Raw genomic sequence first — 19401 nt, 5'->3', positions numbered from 1 at the left:
CACGTGTTCAGTTCTTGTGGTAAATAAACTAGTAAATGACTTCATTGTATTAAACTCCCAATATTGTGTCTTCCTTTGTATAAAAGGTATTTCAACTAACATGAACGACAACTGTTAATGTGTCGTCTGCAAACAAATCTGACTTATTAGATGTCTGCTATTTGATGGAAACTTGTTGGATTTTACATTCTAAATATTTCTGTTATCGAAGTGATTTATGAGTGAACCTTTAGCTAGCGCTGTGATGACGGTAGATTTTGAAGTACTTGTTTATTAATAGTATAGACTATATTGAAGGACCTAGCTCTTTTAAACTTGTTGTGCTGCGTAATCTGTTTCCAATTATTCCTTATTACTATATACACTTTACGAGAAGCACACACCCTTGGTTATCATCAGATAACGAAGTGAAAGAGGAAGTCAAAACGTGTGGCTCCTGGAGAATCCGGTCTTTCCGAGGATTGCAAAAATGTGACTCCAAAAACCTGGCTATCACTGTGTCGTGGTTTTGATGAAATGGTGAGTAACACGGAAGTTAGTCAAGCTATCACTTTTCAATGTTGATCGTCGTTAATCTCTTATTTACATTCGGTGGTTAGTTGTAGTTGCAACATTTTGCAAATATCCGATACGCTTAATATCAGCTAATGTTATCTTAAAGCACTGGATCAAGTGAAAATCAAAGAGATTGGCAGGAGACATGAATATAATGTGTATTGATTGATTTAAGACGAGTTACTGCAGTCATGCCACTGTATATATTCAACGTGAATAGATGTATTGTTTGGTTTGTTGGTTCATGATATTAACTTAGTATCAACATTACGCGGGGCGTGTGTATATTGTACACTCAGGTTTAGAGCGACATTTACAGTTAGGGATCGACAGTTGTAAAGGGGTTGAAACTAGAGAACAGGAAGTCATCGCTTTAATAAACCACAACAATAATGCGAGGCATCGCCGCTGCATTTTTAAAAAATCTTTATTTCCTTAAAAATCAGTATTAGGGGTACGACTAACTATGCACTGTTTATTTCTAATCAAATAGGGCTGAAGGCTGTACGTTCACGGTAGCCATTTATTGTTTGGGCACCAGAATGTTATGATATTTGGACAAAATATGATGTTCTTTGGTCAGTGTACGAAATGAAAAAAAATTGCTGTAAATCGACTCAACCCAACACACCATATTATATTAGCTACTTCCTATGAATAGTAGTTATTAGGGACTTGGAGGAAGACTGTCAGAGCGAGCGTCAGATGGACATGTTGCATCCACTAATTACAATATAATATCTCTATTGAGAATGTGTGGACTAGGCGTCTCTCCTCGTTGATGACTAGAGACAACGAGCCAGCAAATTCTCAATAGAGAATAGCAAAACTATACGCGGTCCTCCTTGTTAAATGACAAAATCAGTTGTGATTTGTCTGATCGGCACCGCTGCCGTATGCTACTCGGATAATCTAAATTTCCTAGAAAAGGGATCAGGATAGAACTGACTTTGAACAACACTTGACAATATCATCTGCGCCGAATTTAGTCAATTGAATGAAGAGTTTAGAAATGCATGTCAAATTGTGATGGAGTCTAGAAATGCATGCCATTGACATGCATTAGACTCGGTCACCATTTTGAAACTGTAAGAATGGTATATTCCATTGAATTGACTAAATTCGCCGCAGATGTGAAGATAAGATCAAATTATGGTGTTACTCGTGGATGATCATCACCAGGAACTCCGAAGTCCTTTCTATCTATGCACAGTTGTTATCTCGTGATACCTTTTAACATTGGTAAACGGAAAAAAGTCACGATCTGGGTAGGAAAAGAAGTCATAATATTTATAAAGAGTGCCTATGACCACACCTAGGAAAAAAAGTCACAATTTGTTTTGTTCAAAAATTTTGATTGTTTTTGCCTATACCAAGGAAAAAAGTCACAATATTTATAAAGAGTGACTTTGACCATACATAGGGAAAAAAAGTCACAATTTGGTAGGGGAAAAAAGTCACAATATTTATAAAGAGTGGTTTTTTTGGTCACATCTTTTTTACTACCATACTTGACATTATATAAGCAACTTGGTGGGTCACTCATTCATATATTTGTGTTTGTGTCTGTTTATTCATATATAATTTTGTTGTTCAACAACTCTTATTGTTTTTTGGTGGTTCATTTCCATCATTTTCCCAATCTATATATCTACATAACCTTTGTGTTGGAACATGTAGTTTTCTTTCAAAATATATATACTGTGACTTTCTCCCCCTTTGTATATGTGACCCTTTTATATCAAAATATATACTATGAATTTTTCCCTATACATATAATATAATATATATTGTGACTTTTTTCCCTACATCTATGTGATTTTTATACAAAATATATCTTGTGACTTTTTTCCCTACATCTATGTGATTTTTATACAAAATGTATATTGTGACTTTTTTCCTGTGACTTTTTTTTCCTGTGACATATTTTCCTGTGACTTTTTATCCGTGACTTTTTTTCCTGTGACTTTTTTTCCTACATTCTTAACATTAAACGGGGACCAAGAACAGCGATCAGACCCATTGAACAGGGTACTAAGGTAATACGCAAATGAATACGAAATTATGTTGTTCGATGTGCTTGTCGGTAGTGACTATATATATATATATATATATATATATATATATATATATATATATATCATATTTTCTCCTTTTGTAAAATGATAAATGAAACCTCCGTGAACGGTGTACCGGGGGAAACTGTGGGACCGACCAATGAAACCAGTAAAAGCTTGTTTACCCTTGCGCCTTTTCCTAAAATGACAAGGACGTGAAGGGGCAGTCAAATATATTTACTCAGTGACATGCTGGTGTAGACATATGTTTCTAATTTATTGTGCGCTTTATTCCAGTTTTCCTATTTAGGTCAAAATTCTCCTTTAGAAATGAACGCAATTACACTACCTCTTCATAGGAAGAGAAGGATGTGGAGTTCTAGTGTGTTTCTTTCTAATTTACTGTTAGTGTTTTAAAACTTAATTTCATTAGTCAAACATCACCCTAGCTGTTGATACAATGTAGGTGTATTCTGAACCCTGCCTTTCTACTACTTGTATATAACCAATGAATTTATGGGAATATAATACTACAAGTAGTATATCTCAATGCATTGTACACCCCCCCCCCCCCATATTTTACACTTGCAAGCTGTCTTGGTTACTGGGAATACTAATAAGACCAACAGTCTGGTACAATAATTTATTACTCAGGGCCGTAAATTACATGGAGGCGGAGGAGGCAGCTGCCTCCTCCAACTTTTGAGCCAAAAAAAATTAAAATTTAAAGTTCATTAGAATTTATGTTGTTTCCAATAACTAAGAACATGATACCTCCCTTAAAAAGCATTCCAAATCTTTCTTTTAGAATGAGTTAGTCAAGTAACATCTTAGAAGGCCCTAGAATCAAGGATTTTGCACGAAACGTGTTCAGTGTGCACAAAATGTGCTCAGCGTCTGGGGGCTTGGGCGGCCCCCAGACCCCCGCCTAATTTCCTGCCTCCTCCAAATTGAAGGTTAATTTACGGCCCTGTTACTAGACTGTTAACAGGCATTGTCCCTTGGTGCCCCCTGTTATCAAGTCAACAATTCATGCTTTCATTAACTTTTTTTAAATTCATATAGCACAATTAATTTCATTTTAAATAATTATTCTAACCTGCCTGCTTTAGACATGAAACATTCAGAACAATTGCATCTTGCATCCTTAATTGGTGAATAAACGTATTATTATATACCTATAAAATATCCTCTGACTTTAGATGAATTTCAGTTGATTTGTGGTATTTTTATTATTTATTTTTTACTTTATTCTGTGATAGCATTTTTCAATAAAATCAAGTTTATCTATGTTCCTTGTTGATAAAAACTGTTAATTTCCTGCTTTAAAAATATTTTATTGAAAATGCATAGATTTGATATGAACTGACAAATTTACCTATAAGAAATCTACATTCATTAAGATTTAAGACATCCATGTATTCAGTCAAGTTTACTATCATCAAACCTTTAGAACATACATGTACATTATGATGTCATTGAGTAAATATATTTGATTCACATTGCCGCCCAGGTTAGATAAATTATGGATGTGATCCTTACTAAATAATGGGGTTTGTTGTGGCCTGAGTAACAGATTGATCGGCATTCAGTAAATTAATTCATATCTTAGTACACTTGACTTAAAAATCATTATTCAAAATCCACGGTGATCGGTGATCAACAACTTGATTCGAAAAGACAAATACTTCAATATCAAACCACTGATACTGTAGACGAATTCCCTTTCTTTCATGACGTGTATCTTTCGCCTAATGTGAAATAGATTCTTTAGTAGTGAAGTTAGACGTTTCTCGTGATTCGTTATACATGTATATCTGGTGAACACGTGTAAATAGTTCTGAAACATGCAATTGTTTTGAAAATAGCACCAGGGTAATGTGTTTTATTATCGATCCGTTGTGGTATATCCCTCTTTTGGTCAATATGAATTATTTTAGTATATTTGAAAAAATCTAATTTAACGGATGAACGAGGTGTATAATAAGCTCTACGTTTAAAATGAATGTTAAATATTTACCATATGTTATAGGACTTGCAACAATGAGTTGACTGAGATATCAAAACAAAATACATATCTCATTGATTTGATGTGTTATTTCTGATTTGATTTGATATCACCGGACCAAGTGACTATTTCACAGCGATCACACAACACAATACTAAAACTAAATAGATGAATGTTTAAATTTTCAAAAGCAAGTGTTAATGTGTCAAAATATTTTAAAATAATAGTTAAATGGATTAATAATATAACAAGTCTTTTTGATTTGGTTCAACAGGGTGTCGAGTCATGAAAGGTATATATGCTTTTCTCAGCTCGATAGACTATTGACTGAATATCGGGAAATATGCCCACTCAGTCTCTGCGCGGTAAAGATTATGAGGTCCGCACCCGCGCGCAGACTTAACCGATGTTCAGCCATTCTATATCTTGTGGTGATATTTAGAGAATGGAAACAAGGTGTAATTTATATGATCGGTGAAGCTGATTCTGCAGAAAATACCTCGTGCTTCCAATTTTTATAAACCCCTAATATATGCATACACTAAAATTTCACTCCTTATCAATTTTTCTAAGAGACGAATTTAATAGAAAGGTGTGTTCCTGGGTTATACCATTACTTGGCGCACAATTACGTTTTTTATAATCCACGAATCTGGACAAGTTATGTCATAATCCAATGACTTATTTTGCTGTAAAATTCATTCCTTAGGATTTAATTTATAAATATTCAAGAAAGTACAAGTTATTTAGCCAATTAAATTGCGGTTATCGAAGTTATTTTTCTCTGAACATGTATTCCCGTTCTCTCCGTAATTTCTGCTTCCCTTGTTCATAAGCCTTTTGATTTTACAAAATGCTATCTTCCTTTGAATATTACATAATACATTTTCCGTTCCGTTTTCCGTTCCCCGATTTAGCAATACCCCAAATATTTAGAGTTATCTCTAGGCTTACTGCATATCAATAATAATGTCTAATAACATTGTATTCGTATAATATGGTACTACCGTATATCATTTTTCCATAAATGAAAGTACTCGCACCTAAACAGTTAGAGATAAATTCAGATGATACACGTCTTCCTGCTTTCAATTTTTTCAAACACCAGCTTCTTCAAACAATGTTTTATTCTAACTGATGAACCACATACAATATCATGCAGTCAACCCGAAAGATCACGACAACGGGGAAGTGAATTTCACTTATAAGTGGCAACTTTCACAAGGGTGTGAGTAATCTCGGTTGAGATTCGGCTCGGCTGAATATTTGGACTGACGCCTTGACCGGCGTCAGTCCAAATATTCAGCCGAGTCGAATCTCAACCGAGATTAGGGTCTGAGATGACCGCCCATATGTTATCACTACTATGATTAAAGAGTTCGGTTATACAATGTTTTTGTTCTTTCTGTTTCGTTAAATTTCATTTCGTTTTGGTAAGTATCGTTTCGCATTTTACAGGTACCCTTCAAAAAAACAGATCTAGTATACCTTACCATCTCACTTACTTCGTCAGCAAAAAACATGTAGGTCTAGTCGGTTTCGAAAACTGCCGTGGCGTCACAGTAACCTAACACTTCGGTGCATACGCCAAGGTAAAAAAAATGGGTAAGCGATCGACTGTATATTTCTCTGCTGTAGTGCATGTAGTAGAATAAAAATAAAAGTTCTTGGGGGGGGGGGGGGGTGATGCAGGGTAACCTCCTCTGTCTCGAAGCCTCGGCTACTGCCTCAACAACATTTATGGACCTCACCAGTTATCCTGCAACATGTACACGATTGATGGATTGATTAAATATAGTTTAACGTCCCTCTCGAGAATATTTTACTCATATGGAGACGTCACCACTGCCGGTGAAGGGCTGCAAAATTTCGGCTTATGCTCGGCGCTTATGGTCATTGAGCAGGGAGGGATCTTTATCGTGCCACACCTGCTGTGACACGGGACCTCGGTTTTTGCGGTCTCATCCGAAGGACCACCCCGTTCAATCGTAACTACTCGGCTATTTCCGTAACCGGTTACGGAAAATGACGAGCGCGTGATCCGATTGCACCCCGTTTAGTCGCCTCATACGACAAGCAAGGGGTACTGAGGACCTATTCTAACCCGGATCCCCACGGGATACATGTACACGAAAACGCGATCTTTATTTCTTAGAAATAACGTTATTCTAACATATGAGGATGTGCTTATCTATAATTTACAATGAAACAGCAGAGTTTGAATACTAACAAAATAGTGGTAAATGTAAATTTCGAAGAAAACCCGAATGAGTTCGAGCCCCACTCCTGCTATGGCCGCGTCAAACCTAAGACGTTAAAATAGGTAGGCCTTGTGATTGCTCCTTTGCCAAACGCTCGGCATTTAGAAGTGAGAATCACGGGTTTTTGGGGTATGACCATAAAAACGAAGGTCCCGTGTCGCTGCAGGCGTTGGCACAATATAGAACTCTCACTGCTACGTACGGCCCTGAACGCTAAGCGTAGGTCTAAATTTGTGGTACTTCCCTTACAGCCTTTTTTTTTAAAATTAGCGTTGTCCCTTGTACAAATAGAAATTAAGTGCATCATAATATACTTTTGAATGTAAGTTGTACAATGGATATATAATCACTCAAACCAACCATTCATACTCCACTCATACATTTCAAAAATAGCTGAAGTTATACCAAAAAAAAAAAAATATTGAGGTTGTTATAATAGTATCAAAAATACAAATTTATATACAAAACATGCAGTAAAAATATATTATTCAATGGGTTCAAATATATTGTTCCACAAATTCCATTGTTTTTAAAAAAAATAATTGATTGGAATTGTAAATAAATGTACACCTCTCAATACTGTATTTTGTTTTCAAGTGGTTCAGAAGACCTAAAATATTAGTGTTTTACCTTGTAATGAGCTATTGAAAATATACTGTTTAGCATACAAAATAATAAAGTTAATATTTATGTTGTCTTTGGTAAGTGATAATTCTCCCAAAATGATATTTTTAAAATCAAAACCAATCCTTTTTTAAGTAGTCCTGTAAATATGCAAACTTAAAGCTTTCCAAAGAGCCAATACTTCCCTTACAGCTGGTGACGTCTCAATATGAGTGAAATATTCTCGACGGGACGTAAAATAATCAATCAATGAAGAAAAAAAAAAAAAAAAAAAAAAGACACCCCGATTTCTGTCTCCCCAAAACCAACAATACCGTCTTTTTGCCCGATCCCGATTTTAGACTAGACCCCATTCAGGCCTACTTTCCGGTGTAGTGAGCGAATGTGTCACACAAGGAAGTTATGGTTATCTTGTTTAAATTGTTACGATTTTCTTCATGAAGGAAGATACGATTGTTGCAACGCACCAAGAATGAATCCGTGGTAAGAAAAAAATATAAATATCTTTGATGTTTTGTTTGTCAAATGCTAATTGTATGTTTTAAATGTGACTGTAACATATATACAGTATATATGTATAAAATGTAATGGGTTGATGGGTAGGCCTACATTTTTCCTATAGGGGGCCGATGTAAACTTACGAGACTGTTGGACCAGTTAATTATATTTGAAATACACACTGTCATTTAGCAGTTGTTTCATCACAACTATGATGAGGGTCCTCAATTTACGCTCTGTATTCAACTAAAAGGGCACATACAGGGGCTTGTGCAGAAAAATCAATCAAGACACCCGCCTCTATGAAAAATATCTTCCTAGGGGATGTCTTGATTTTTCTACACAAGTCTGTGTTCAAGGGCAGGGCCAAGTTTCCTGACTCCTCTTAAATCGTGGGGAGAGAATTATACCATACTCCGAATCTCTTATATCGAGGGGAAAGAATTACCGTTCAGGATTCCAGACCCTCTTATTTTTAAGGAGAAGGGATTTAATCTGCCATCCAGACACCTCTAATGTTATGGAACCCAACCCATGTTATTTTGAGAAGAGGGAATTATAATATATACAGTTCAGGATTCCAGACTGGGTGTCTCATTTTGAGGGTAGAATTAATCATAATTAAAAAACAGCAACATCCAGATCAACCTCTGATAAAGGATCTATAGAGCTATCTTAAAACTGTTAGAATCTAAGTGTAGGGACTTCAAACAACAGAGCTTTAGTGTACTTACATATATATATATATATAAACTTATCTTATCTATGTGTGTGTGTGTGTGTATAATGTACATATACCCATTAGGGATGATCGACCCCTGAACCCTCACAATGATTTTTAAAAAGACATGGACTGAAAAATGATAAAATAAAAAACCTTTTCTCATTATAATCGCCAGTTTGAGACCAATATTACCCACATCATTAATCATGATGCCCTATATCTTATGTTACATGGTTGAGTAACTTAATTATTTTATATTTTGATGAAGCTTTTTAGGGACTGTCTTGGGTTTTGCTGTTTCGGTGTAAACGTTATTTTGTATGCTCTTTGTGGTTGTCTGTTAAGTTTTCACATTTAAATTTTTAAAAAATATTAGTGTAACAGAAAGGGAGAAAATGCAACAGACCAAACCAGAATTCGAACCCAGGCCCCCAGAATCTCTATTTACAAATAGAGCAATCTGGCACTGCCAATCAAACCCATCTGACAACTACAATCCTCCTTCCTTAAATGTCTTCACACTTTGAAGACATCAATCCAGGATCTTTATCTGTAGCTGGCATGCATTTTCGCCTGTCAGTTCCAGAGGCTGGTCTAGGGCACCAAATGTAACTGGAAGGGAGAAAATGCAACAGACAAGATTGGGATTCAAACATTGGCCCCCAGAATCTGTGGTCAGGTGCTTTACCAACTAAGCTATCTGGCACCAGCAATCAAACCCACATGACTGCCACATTAGAAAAACTCTTGTGGAATAGGGAATTTCCACCTCAGGAACAAGATTTGCTGTATGGGTCTTGGATTAAACTGTGAACTTTGTCCCCTCAGTGTTATTTCCCAATCCGATACACATTATGAAAAATTCTATTAATCTCCTTAAAATGTTAAAGATTTTGGCTTGAAAACTGTCTTCTGCTTTTGCTATCAAAAGAGAAATTTCTGGAGGCTGTGGGTGTGCCTCAAAGGTAGCCCCCAAAATATTACCTGTTAGACTTTATGGATTTGCCTTTGCTCATGATAAATGTTTACATACATCAGTGGTTAACACATTGATAATCTGGACACCAACAATGCTGCTGACAATGCAGGGAATTTTCTCCCTTACTGTTATATGTGTAACATGAAAAGAGAAAATGCAATGGACCAGACTGGGATTTGAGCCCAGGCCCTCTGAATCTCCAATCAGGTGCTCTACCAACTGATTGAACCAGCGATTGAACCCATCTGACCGCCACAGATGTAATACATAGATAAGAAAACACTCTGCGCAGAATTAGATTGATGCCTTGACTTTGACAATGCATGAAATTTCCACATCCAAAGACAAAACACTTGAAAAACACCTAGTGCAGGAATCCACAGTACTCTTCATCAGACCATGGCCAAATTCTGTTGTTTCTGTCTTGTAATAGTCTGAAAGTTTTGACGAAAGTGTATGTTGCAAATACAAAGACAAACTTACAGACCCAAAACAATATGCTTCCCCATCTTAAAAGTCTTAGAATCAGTACTTGATCAATGTTGATATAGGCAATTCCCCGTTAGTAACTATTTCAGTGCTAATCCAGCCATGTCATATATTTTCTGCAAGTTGGAAGCTAGCTAGTGTATGAGTAAGGATTTCAAATGGATTAAACATGAGAGGAATTAAGTGAGGAAGAATTTCCAAGTACAAAGGCATTGCTTACATTGCACAAAAAAGTATGTTGGGTGCCAAAATAGATTCAATAACACATCCGTTTAGTATTCTTTCTCCTGCTGAAAATCATTGTTTATACTAACACAATATCATGTCCCCACCACCACCCCATTAAGCATAAACTGTGATGAAGCTTTAGGTTTTCCTGCTGCTATAGCAGGAACTGTACATGCTCTACCAACTGGGATGTCTGTCAACATGCAATAAAACAAAAACATTGCAAGATTAGCATTAGCTGTAGACATCAGGCCAAAATAAAAGATATGTGTGTTTCTGGTTTCATGACTCTATCTACAATTTTTGCTGCGAACCCTAAATATTTTATTGATGATATTGATTGATTATAAATTAAATAAAAATACGGAATTTTCTAAACAGAATGTTTTTCATTTCGCGTTCCAGTTTCTCTGATTAACATTTTGAATACTATTGATCTTCATTATGTTTTAAAAGTATTTGTAATATAGACAGACCTGTATTTTTTAAAAGGTGTATCATAAACTAAGATTTCAAATAAAACGTTTTAATAAAAATACAATAAAATGTTTTACCTACCTACCGTACCTAATTTTTGGGGCGGTGAAATAGCAAACACAAATATATTTCATTTTGGCCTCATATTGCATCTGACCTTAATTGAATTATCATGGCTAGCTAGCTTCTAACTGCCCTGCGTCACTGTGTGCCAAGACTGCTTCTTGGTCAAGTGAAAGAAAAACTTTTATCCAGATCTTCCATTCTCTTTAAATAAGACAGACATAAATTCTATCATGCAATATTTTACCGCTATTCTACAAAATGCAGGAAAAATCTTCAAGATTAAGAAGTGTGTGAATGGATCTGTAACCGCTGAGCATTTCAATATCAATTCTACTTCCTAATGAAATGTAGATTCAAATTCATTCAAAACGGGGCACTTCGTACCATAGTTTTTACATTTCCACCCTTGATATCATTACCAATTGAACTGATAGCCATTTCCTCATGAATGTGAACATTGTGCATATATATCATGAATCTTGATAAATATAGTACAATTATTTTAACAACTGGGAGTATTCAGACAGAAATGAAAGTAAAATGTAATTATTAAACAATAATTTTCATTTCTGAAAATCCATGAGGGTATGAATAACAACACTTTACACTAGCATACTCTTCATGAATGCAGGTATAAAGTGTTGGCCTGGGTTCATCCCCACATGTATTTTACAAAAATGAAATCCATTTCTTAAATATATGCATGTAGGAAATATGTTTAATATCTTTTTCATCATGTCCTTTTGACAATAATGAAAATTGATATAACTCACCAAATACGTGTGGGGTTGCTGTCCAGAGCTCTCTGCTCCCGGCCCGCCAATATCAGAATCTCCTTTGCACCAAAGAGTTCCAATTCCTCTTCCTGCGGGTACAACTAATAACCAAAACGAACTTATATACAGCGATGAACCGCAACGGCCAATAATGTCAAATAGAAGGAACTTAATAAATAATATCATCATTTGTCAAATCAGTAAATCAATTCATGTATCCTCAAGTAGAGTAGAAATCATGGACATATGCATATCTTGGGCCTTTCCAACCATATGTATTGATACACCACAAAACAGTTCCCAAATTTAACAAAAAGTTACAATTTGTAAATTTTAGTTACAAGGGGATTCTTATTGTAGTAAATTGGGGTTAAATTTTTGTCCTTCATTTTGAATCACATGAAGGAGTTCATTGTACTGAAGTTTATATTTCTTTCATTTTCTCCACATTTTAAATTGTCAATAATATTCTACCTATGTCAAATTACAGTGTTCATACATGTGTATTGCGAGACAGGAAATATTTATTTAACTGAACAATAGCCTCCAGGATAGGTAAAATTTTACTTCCTGCTATTTGAAATGCAGATTAAAAGAGATCATGTATCTTATCATCTGAGAAAAGGGATCATTTAGGCACAAACCTAAATAACTAGAAAGTGGTGAAGATTTCATTCTATAAGGTTTTTATGCCCCAGACATGAAACAGTCAGGGCATATAGTGTTTTAACTCCTTTCTGTCTGTCAAAGTTTTTGGACTTTTTTTGCTGTGCTTTTCTTTATATTGATGACCTACAAATCAAGTTAAAATTTCATGTTGATTGTTATGATTGACCTATTTTCACCATTGTTATTGCCCTTAGACTTCAAAAGTTTCTAATTCACTGTTTTCCTGACTTTTTTTTGCTGAGCTTGTACCTCATTTTTATGTTTCATTTTATTGATGACTTACCATGCTTACAGTAATTAAATGCTTTATGATATGACTACGTGATTGTGTATGTGTGTATTATTTAAATGTTTGTTTTAACTCACCCAGAGGCTCGTGAGTTTATAGGCTTTTTTAATATCTTAGCAGATGGTATAAAATTTTACCGTAGTTTTTAACTTCCTCCCGAGAACAATAAACAAAGAAGTGGGGACAATTTCTACAATCATCTGGCCCAAAAAATGAATAATTTCAGTATAGGGGTCTCAAATGGGCACACCTTTTCCTATGCAATAATCTGGATGAAATTTAACAGTTATCAAGCTCTTTTGGGAAAAAAGCGGGAAAAGTCTTATTCATGACATAATGATGCTATCAAATAAGCAATAACTTTGATTTAAGTTGACATAGTATGCTTGGCATATGTTTAACTTACTTAAAACACAGATCAAGCTTAATTCAAAACACATTTAAAACAGAGAATTTGTTGGGCCCTTTTATGTACACAATCGTATATATGTACCTTGTTCTTTCAACAAAACTTGATATAAAACATAGGGTATTATTAAACAACAATAGCAAAAGTAAGGTGATATCATTTGAACAAGACCTGAAATAGCAGAACCTGTGTGGTGTTTCCTTATGTAGTGAATTTCAATTAACATTCAAACTGTGATCTCGTGGGTCAGAGCAAGGTGAATTCAACAGGGACCCTGAGTTTCATACTGGAAATTAGGATTTTAAATACTTCACAGTCTTTATTTGATATTCAGTTACCATTTAATGTAGTACATGTAAAAGTACTCAGCTTTATATAATGTATTTGAATTTTTGAAGACGTGCCAGCATTGTCTTAACAGTTATTCTTCCTTGTTGGTGTTTACCATGTACATTATGATTACACTGTACATATGTGAAAATAGATTACCAGTTTGTACATAATACACTGTATAACTTTGTGACAAAATTTAGAAGTTAGGCTATTTAATATTAGAAACTACAAGCACAATTGATTTACAAAATACCCCCTGATCTTGTTGAATTAATCATATCTTCTCTAAATCAACAGGATGTAAGTAAAGGGTCAAGAACTGGAAGTATCTCAAAGTCAAGAGCAACATTTCAGGAAGATAAAAAGCTAGGAAGATCACAACCAGGAAACGCTTTCAGTAGCAACCATGCTACAACATCCAACAGTACAAGTGAAAGAGACAATCCATCGGCGGGTAGCACAAGCAAAAGAAACAGTAAACTAAACATTCCAGCTGCATTTTTGGCAGACAAACAAGAACCAGCCATGAATAGACCATCAGTTCCAAAGAAAACTGTGACAAATCATGTAGAGGACACCAAACCTAGTTTTACTCCTAAACCGGCATTAAAACCTAAAATTCCAACGGACAAAGAGAGCAGTGTAGCTACAATTCTGAGGAGTATTAAAAATGCTGAAAACAACAAATTGTCAGAAAATGGTGATGTTTCAAACTCTGAAAATGCTGATAAAAGTGAAACAGCACAGCCGAAACGTTTGAACCCATTTTTAGCAAGAGATTTGGAAAATAAAAGTGATTTGGCACACAAGCCAGCCACTCCTGTTAAATCACCAAAACCCATTTCAGAAAAACCAGTTCCACCATGGAAAGTCGGAAAGTCTGCAGAATCTGAAAAACCTACTCCACCATGGAAGGCTCCAAAACCAGAATCAGACTCTGAAAAACCAGTGCCTCCTTGGAAGACTAAAACTCAAAACCAGAAGGATGAACAAAATGATAAAAAAATTGAGAATGTACCACCATGGAAAGTAAGACTGGAGAGTAAAAAGTCATCTGAGGAATCCAGTGGTGTGTCGGAGGAAAAACCTTTGCCTTTATGGAAGCAGAAGAATCTCCAAAATAAGCCAGAGCCATTGAGCAAACCAGAAGCAAATAAGATTGAACCTCATGCTCCCTCAAGGAAAGTAAAACCTGAACCAGTTCCAAAAGACGAGGACAAACCCCCTCCTGTGAGCAGACTTAAAAGTAGTCCTTTCTTGGCAAATCAGTCAGAATTATCTAAAGTAATAGGAGGATTGAAGAGAGCAAGCAGTAGTAGTGACGAACCGCCACCTGTGTTGAGGAACTTAAAACACAAAAAGTCGGTTGTTCGGAAATCTTTAACAAGGCACTTTGACCAGAAAAAGTTTTATGCTGTAGACATAAAAACTGTAGAGGTGAACGAAAAAGCACCTCCCAAACCAGCAAAATTGTTTGGTGCCATAAATATAGAAAGTATAGTAGAAAAATACAAAGCCAGCCTTACAACACAATCAGGTAAGACAGCATGTGATTATTGAAATTTTAAGAGAGGGGGAGAGAAAGAGTGAGAGCAATGATATAAGATCAACATTTGGGAAAGGGAGGGAATATATGCCTGCTGTAAATGATGTGAAATGTGTCATTACCTTTAGATCCAGCAGGGCATCTTCTGGGAACATGCATAGTCACAAAGTAATTGGGACATGTGTTCCACCTCAGGTGTTAGCTATCCCATTTCCATATATTTTGCCCGAGATTGCTAATTTTATAAACTTTGCTGAATAGTTCCTTACTGGGGAAACTGAAAGAGACTATAAGGTTCCTTTCCATCTACTGAACTGTGTGTTTGTCCATCCACATGTCTTTTTAAAACTTCTTTCCACACTATTTATGTCTGCTATGTAAATTTCTGTCTCCTGTCCATCATTTCTAAATAAACAATAGGAAATATCTTTATGCTCATATAGATACTGGTGGCATGACAACTATGCCTATGTTTTTACCTTGACCTTGCAACATGTTTTGACCTTGACCATGCATGTAATTTTGACCTCACATTTCTTTATGTTGCATTTAGCTGAATTCTGACAAACTCTTGGGGATGTCTTCATTAAACTTGTAAACAGATATATCTTGTGGGAACATGACAATTATGCACACATTTTTTAACCATGACCTTTCATATAACCTTGACCACACGTTCCTGGATACCACCATCAAACTGTCATGAACTAATGATCTAATAAATGAGCAACTGTAAATCAGGTTTGACTTTCATCATAGTAGACTCGCCCCTATTAGGAGTTAAGTCCCTTTGCAAACTTTAAAATTTCAATGCTTATTACTGTTTGGTTAGCTCATTTATCAATGCCAGAGTTAGAATTATTTCTATTCATTGGTGACCAGTGAATGGTCACTTGGACTACCAACTTAAATTTTTAATGGTCAAATGAGAATTTTTACTATTCTTTTTGACTAGTGGATATAAAAATAACTAGCCCAAATTCCATGATTGAATACTTATAATAAAACACTTTCATTTGTTACGGAAAAGGATCCAATTGGGGATTATGCAGTTTAAGACAATTTTTTATTAGGAATACTCCTACAATTCATTCTCAGAAACATTTTATGAATTTATTAACATTGTGTTACTTCATAATACAAATATAAAAAAGTGAATCAAAGAAAATATTTTGCACACGATTAAAACCTGGAAGCACATGAATAATTTACTACCTCAATCATTGAAGAATTTTGATACGTATTCAAAACTAGCCCCAAGGGCGCTTTACAAACCACTGGCTCAAATCCATATTTACAGTTGTACTAGCCCAAGACCATTGAGCTCTGTCTTTGGGTTTGAATTTTGTTGCGGTTTTTCTCATAAATCCTGACTGTGTATTACACTAAAGCTTATACTCTTTATGACACTACGTCACAAGATGGCAATTTAAATGTTTTGTGAAATTATTTATATCAATCGATTCATTTGTCTATCACCGTAGCTCAGTGGTTAAAGCATTTAGGCTGGTGAACCGCAGATCTTGAGTTCAAATCCGACAGAGGCTTTTGTTCATATGTGTTGAAATAATTTTTTTGAAAATCATGTTTTTATCCAAATTTGCATACTCTCTGCCTATTTGGCCTATATACTTATTATATATCATCATATCTTTTAAGATTAAATGAATTTGTACTGATTTGAGAAACTATTTCAGGGTGTAGTGAGCCACCTTAAGCCATTTAATCCACACCAGTAAAGCTTCAGTCTCTTTTTGGTTTTTATTATGCTTTGCTTATTTCTTACGTTTAGGTTTTCAATAAATTTATTGGCAAAGAAAGGATATTAGTTATTGAGTGAATATCTGGTATGGATTTATAAAAAAAAATCTCAAATTCAAGTTTGCGTTTTCTTTTATTTGAGCTTGCAGAATTTGAGGAAAATTTAAGTTTATTTTGAGAAATCCAGGCCTGGAAATATACCTGCCTGAGTTTGTTACATTGTAAGTCCGACTGACCTTGTGAGGTCCGCTTCTGTGCAATGACTGAAGCTAGGTGCATGGGCATATTTCCTGATATTTAGTCAATAACTTTTATTACATATTTTTAAAATTCTATGCATTTTTGATTCTTGAAGTTCACTTTCCTTTACATTTTTGTTAGCAGAAGAAATGTTTACCTTGATCGCTATTTGTAAAAAGCAGTGTTCGAAATTGGTTTAAAACTTGGTATAGACCACAGGTCTATGCCAAAACAAAGATGACAGAGACCTCATCAAATTGGCATAGACCGCAACATTGAAAAAGATAACACAAATGCAAAACATTGTTATTTTCTTCTAATGTACTTAAAAAACATATTTGCTTTCCATTTCCATAACAATGTACTCCTTTCCTCATGACGTTTATCAGACGTCAACTTTTTGGGATTATAAACTCTATTGCTTTAAACCTAGAAAAATGGCATAGACAATTTGGTCTATCTCAATTACAATTGGTATAGACTGGTGTCATTTGACACAGACTGGGTCTATGGTTCATTTTGAACACTGAAACAGATGTGACATCACAATTGAGTTAACATAGTCCCTGGGCATTTACAGGGCAGGTTTTTATGGGTCAGTAAAAGCCCAGAATCTATAAGAAAAAATATATGAATATGTTAGGACATATTTTTGACCGCAGATGATAATTTTCATTTTGGATAATTCACGTTTATCATATGTAGCAGTAAATTGTGACTAAAGCAGCCAGCTTCAACTATTACATCAGTTTTTGTTTTGTCATGTTTCACTCAGTTGTTTCAAAAGTGGATTTAAGTATTAACATGTTCATTTAGAAAGCACTTTAACATAATGATGAGATGGAGCTCAGTTTATCATGATACATGCACATTATTTATTCACGACTTGAATTTTATTTGGTTCAGGACTTCCCTGTTCTGGAGAAATATGAATATTATTTGATTTTCTATCTTTATTTAGTGTGTCCGAGTAATGATTCATAATCATGGTAGTTAATGTAACTCTTATTAAATCTAATCGTCAGGTGTATGACTGCTAATATTTGTGCAAAACATCTGTCAAAACAGAGCATGCAGTGCTGCAGTAGTAGAGAATAATGACTCTAGAGAAGTCAAAAAGCAGAATTGTTGTGGCATAAATTCAATATTTACATTGTCATGAATATGTTTACTTCATACATGACTACGTATAACTTGCATAACTAGATGGAATAAGATAGACAGGGGAAGATCATTAGTCCAATGGCATCATGTAAAATAAAGAACAACCCTATGTTTCATTCTTTCACAAAATATACACAGTAAACTCACTTACATAAAGTTATCTCAGGTCATACAGGTGTTATGTTGATATGAGATTATTTATAATGATAGGGACTTTACTAGCTAAATCATTGATTTCGTGTTGTAGAGGATAAAGCTGAGTCTTTACCAGACACAGACGTGATTGAGGAGCTTGAGCAAGATGAACTTTATGAGGAACTTCCTGAGGAGCCTGTATCAAGGAGGCCCAAATCTGCAGGACAGGGAAGTTCCAGGGCCTCGAAGACAGTCTCTCTGATGTATGTGTACTAACAGGGTGTTATTTCGAAATTCCTAAAACTTAAATTAATCAATACCCGTGAATAAAGCTGATGTCTACAGATTTCAGCTTAATGGGTAGTTACTTATTTTAACCACCTCTGACCTGAACAAAAAATACTCAAAGCATATTGGCGGAACTGTCATGGCTTTTTATTTGAAACAACATTCACCGTTAACATGCCACTCGCATGTTCATACCCTATGCGCCGATCTTGCCACCTGTAAGCTTTTGGCAGCATAGCATTCACAAATATTCAACAAACCATATCAGAGCTGGGGGACCTGGAGACAACAGTATCACTCAGCAAATGGTTTTCTGTCAAAATTGCGCCAACACGTTAGAAAGATTGACAAAGGCAAGTCTATAGATTTCTTCACCAGTCTCTAACAGCCATGACGATTTCTGCAATTGAAAGAAAACTCAAAGCAGAAAATGAGTTCATCAAATTATACAATAGAATTGGACCTTCAAACCAACCATAATATTTGAGGGAGGGATGGGAGGGAAATTCGTCTTCACTTGCCTGAGGACGAAAATGAAAAGGCCGAGAGCGCATGCTCGCATTAGGACTCTTTATGGACTAAGTATGGTGTCAAGAAAAGGACAGCAAAATTCCGGAAAAATTTAATTGCACTTCAAAATATTCAAGCATATCAAATTCATCATTCTCAATATTAAACTGAATTTATCTTAAAGGGATAAATTTGATTATTTCTGTATCTATACAGACAGGATAAATTATTTCTATCTATACGGACAAACTTCTGTTTCTGTAATAATATAGACAGGGTGTTATATTTCTGTATATTTGCAGGGTGGTTTTTTTC

The 19401-nt window shown here is 35.2% G+C and overlaps 1 protein-coding gene across 10 annotated transcripts in view; it reads left to right on the top strand.

The window, feature by feature from the left end:
- Window positions 1-4: 4 nt before the first annotated feature.
- Window positions 5-19401, top strand: part of LOC125671692 (FYN-binding protein 1-like) — a 52138-nt gene continuing 32741 nt past the window's right edge. For 9 of the 10 annotated variants that reach the window (XR_007368718.2, XM_048907547.2, XM_056161771.1 and 6 more), the window contains exons 1-3: window positions 5-519; window positions 13740-14979; window positions 18401-18551. Coding sequence is in view for 9 of the 10 variants with exons in the window: in XM_048907547.2 (XP_048763504.2) it covers window positions 517-519; window positions 13740-14979; window positions 18401-18551 (1394 nt within the window). In the remaining variant the exon portion in view is untranslated. Of the gene's footprint in view, window positions 520-7821; window positions 7989-13739; window positions 14980-18400; window positions 18552-19401 lie in introns of those variants that run through there. The other variant, XM_056161772.1, reaches the window with a different exon arrangement.

The sequence above is a fragment of the Ostrea edulis genome, chromosome 4 (genome assembly GCF_947568905.1).
Source record: "Ostrea edulis chromosome 4, xbOstEdul1.1, whole genome shotgun sequence".
NCBI lineage: Eukaryota > Metazoa > Mollusca > Bivalvia > Ostreida > Ostreidae > Ostrea > Ostrea edulis.
The sequence above is the reverse complement of the archived record's forward strand: the minus strand, read 5'-3'. Positions and strand labels throughout refer to the sequence as shown.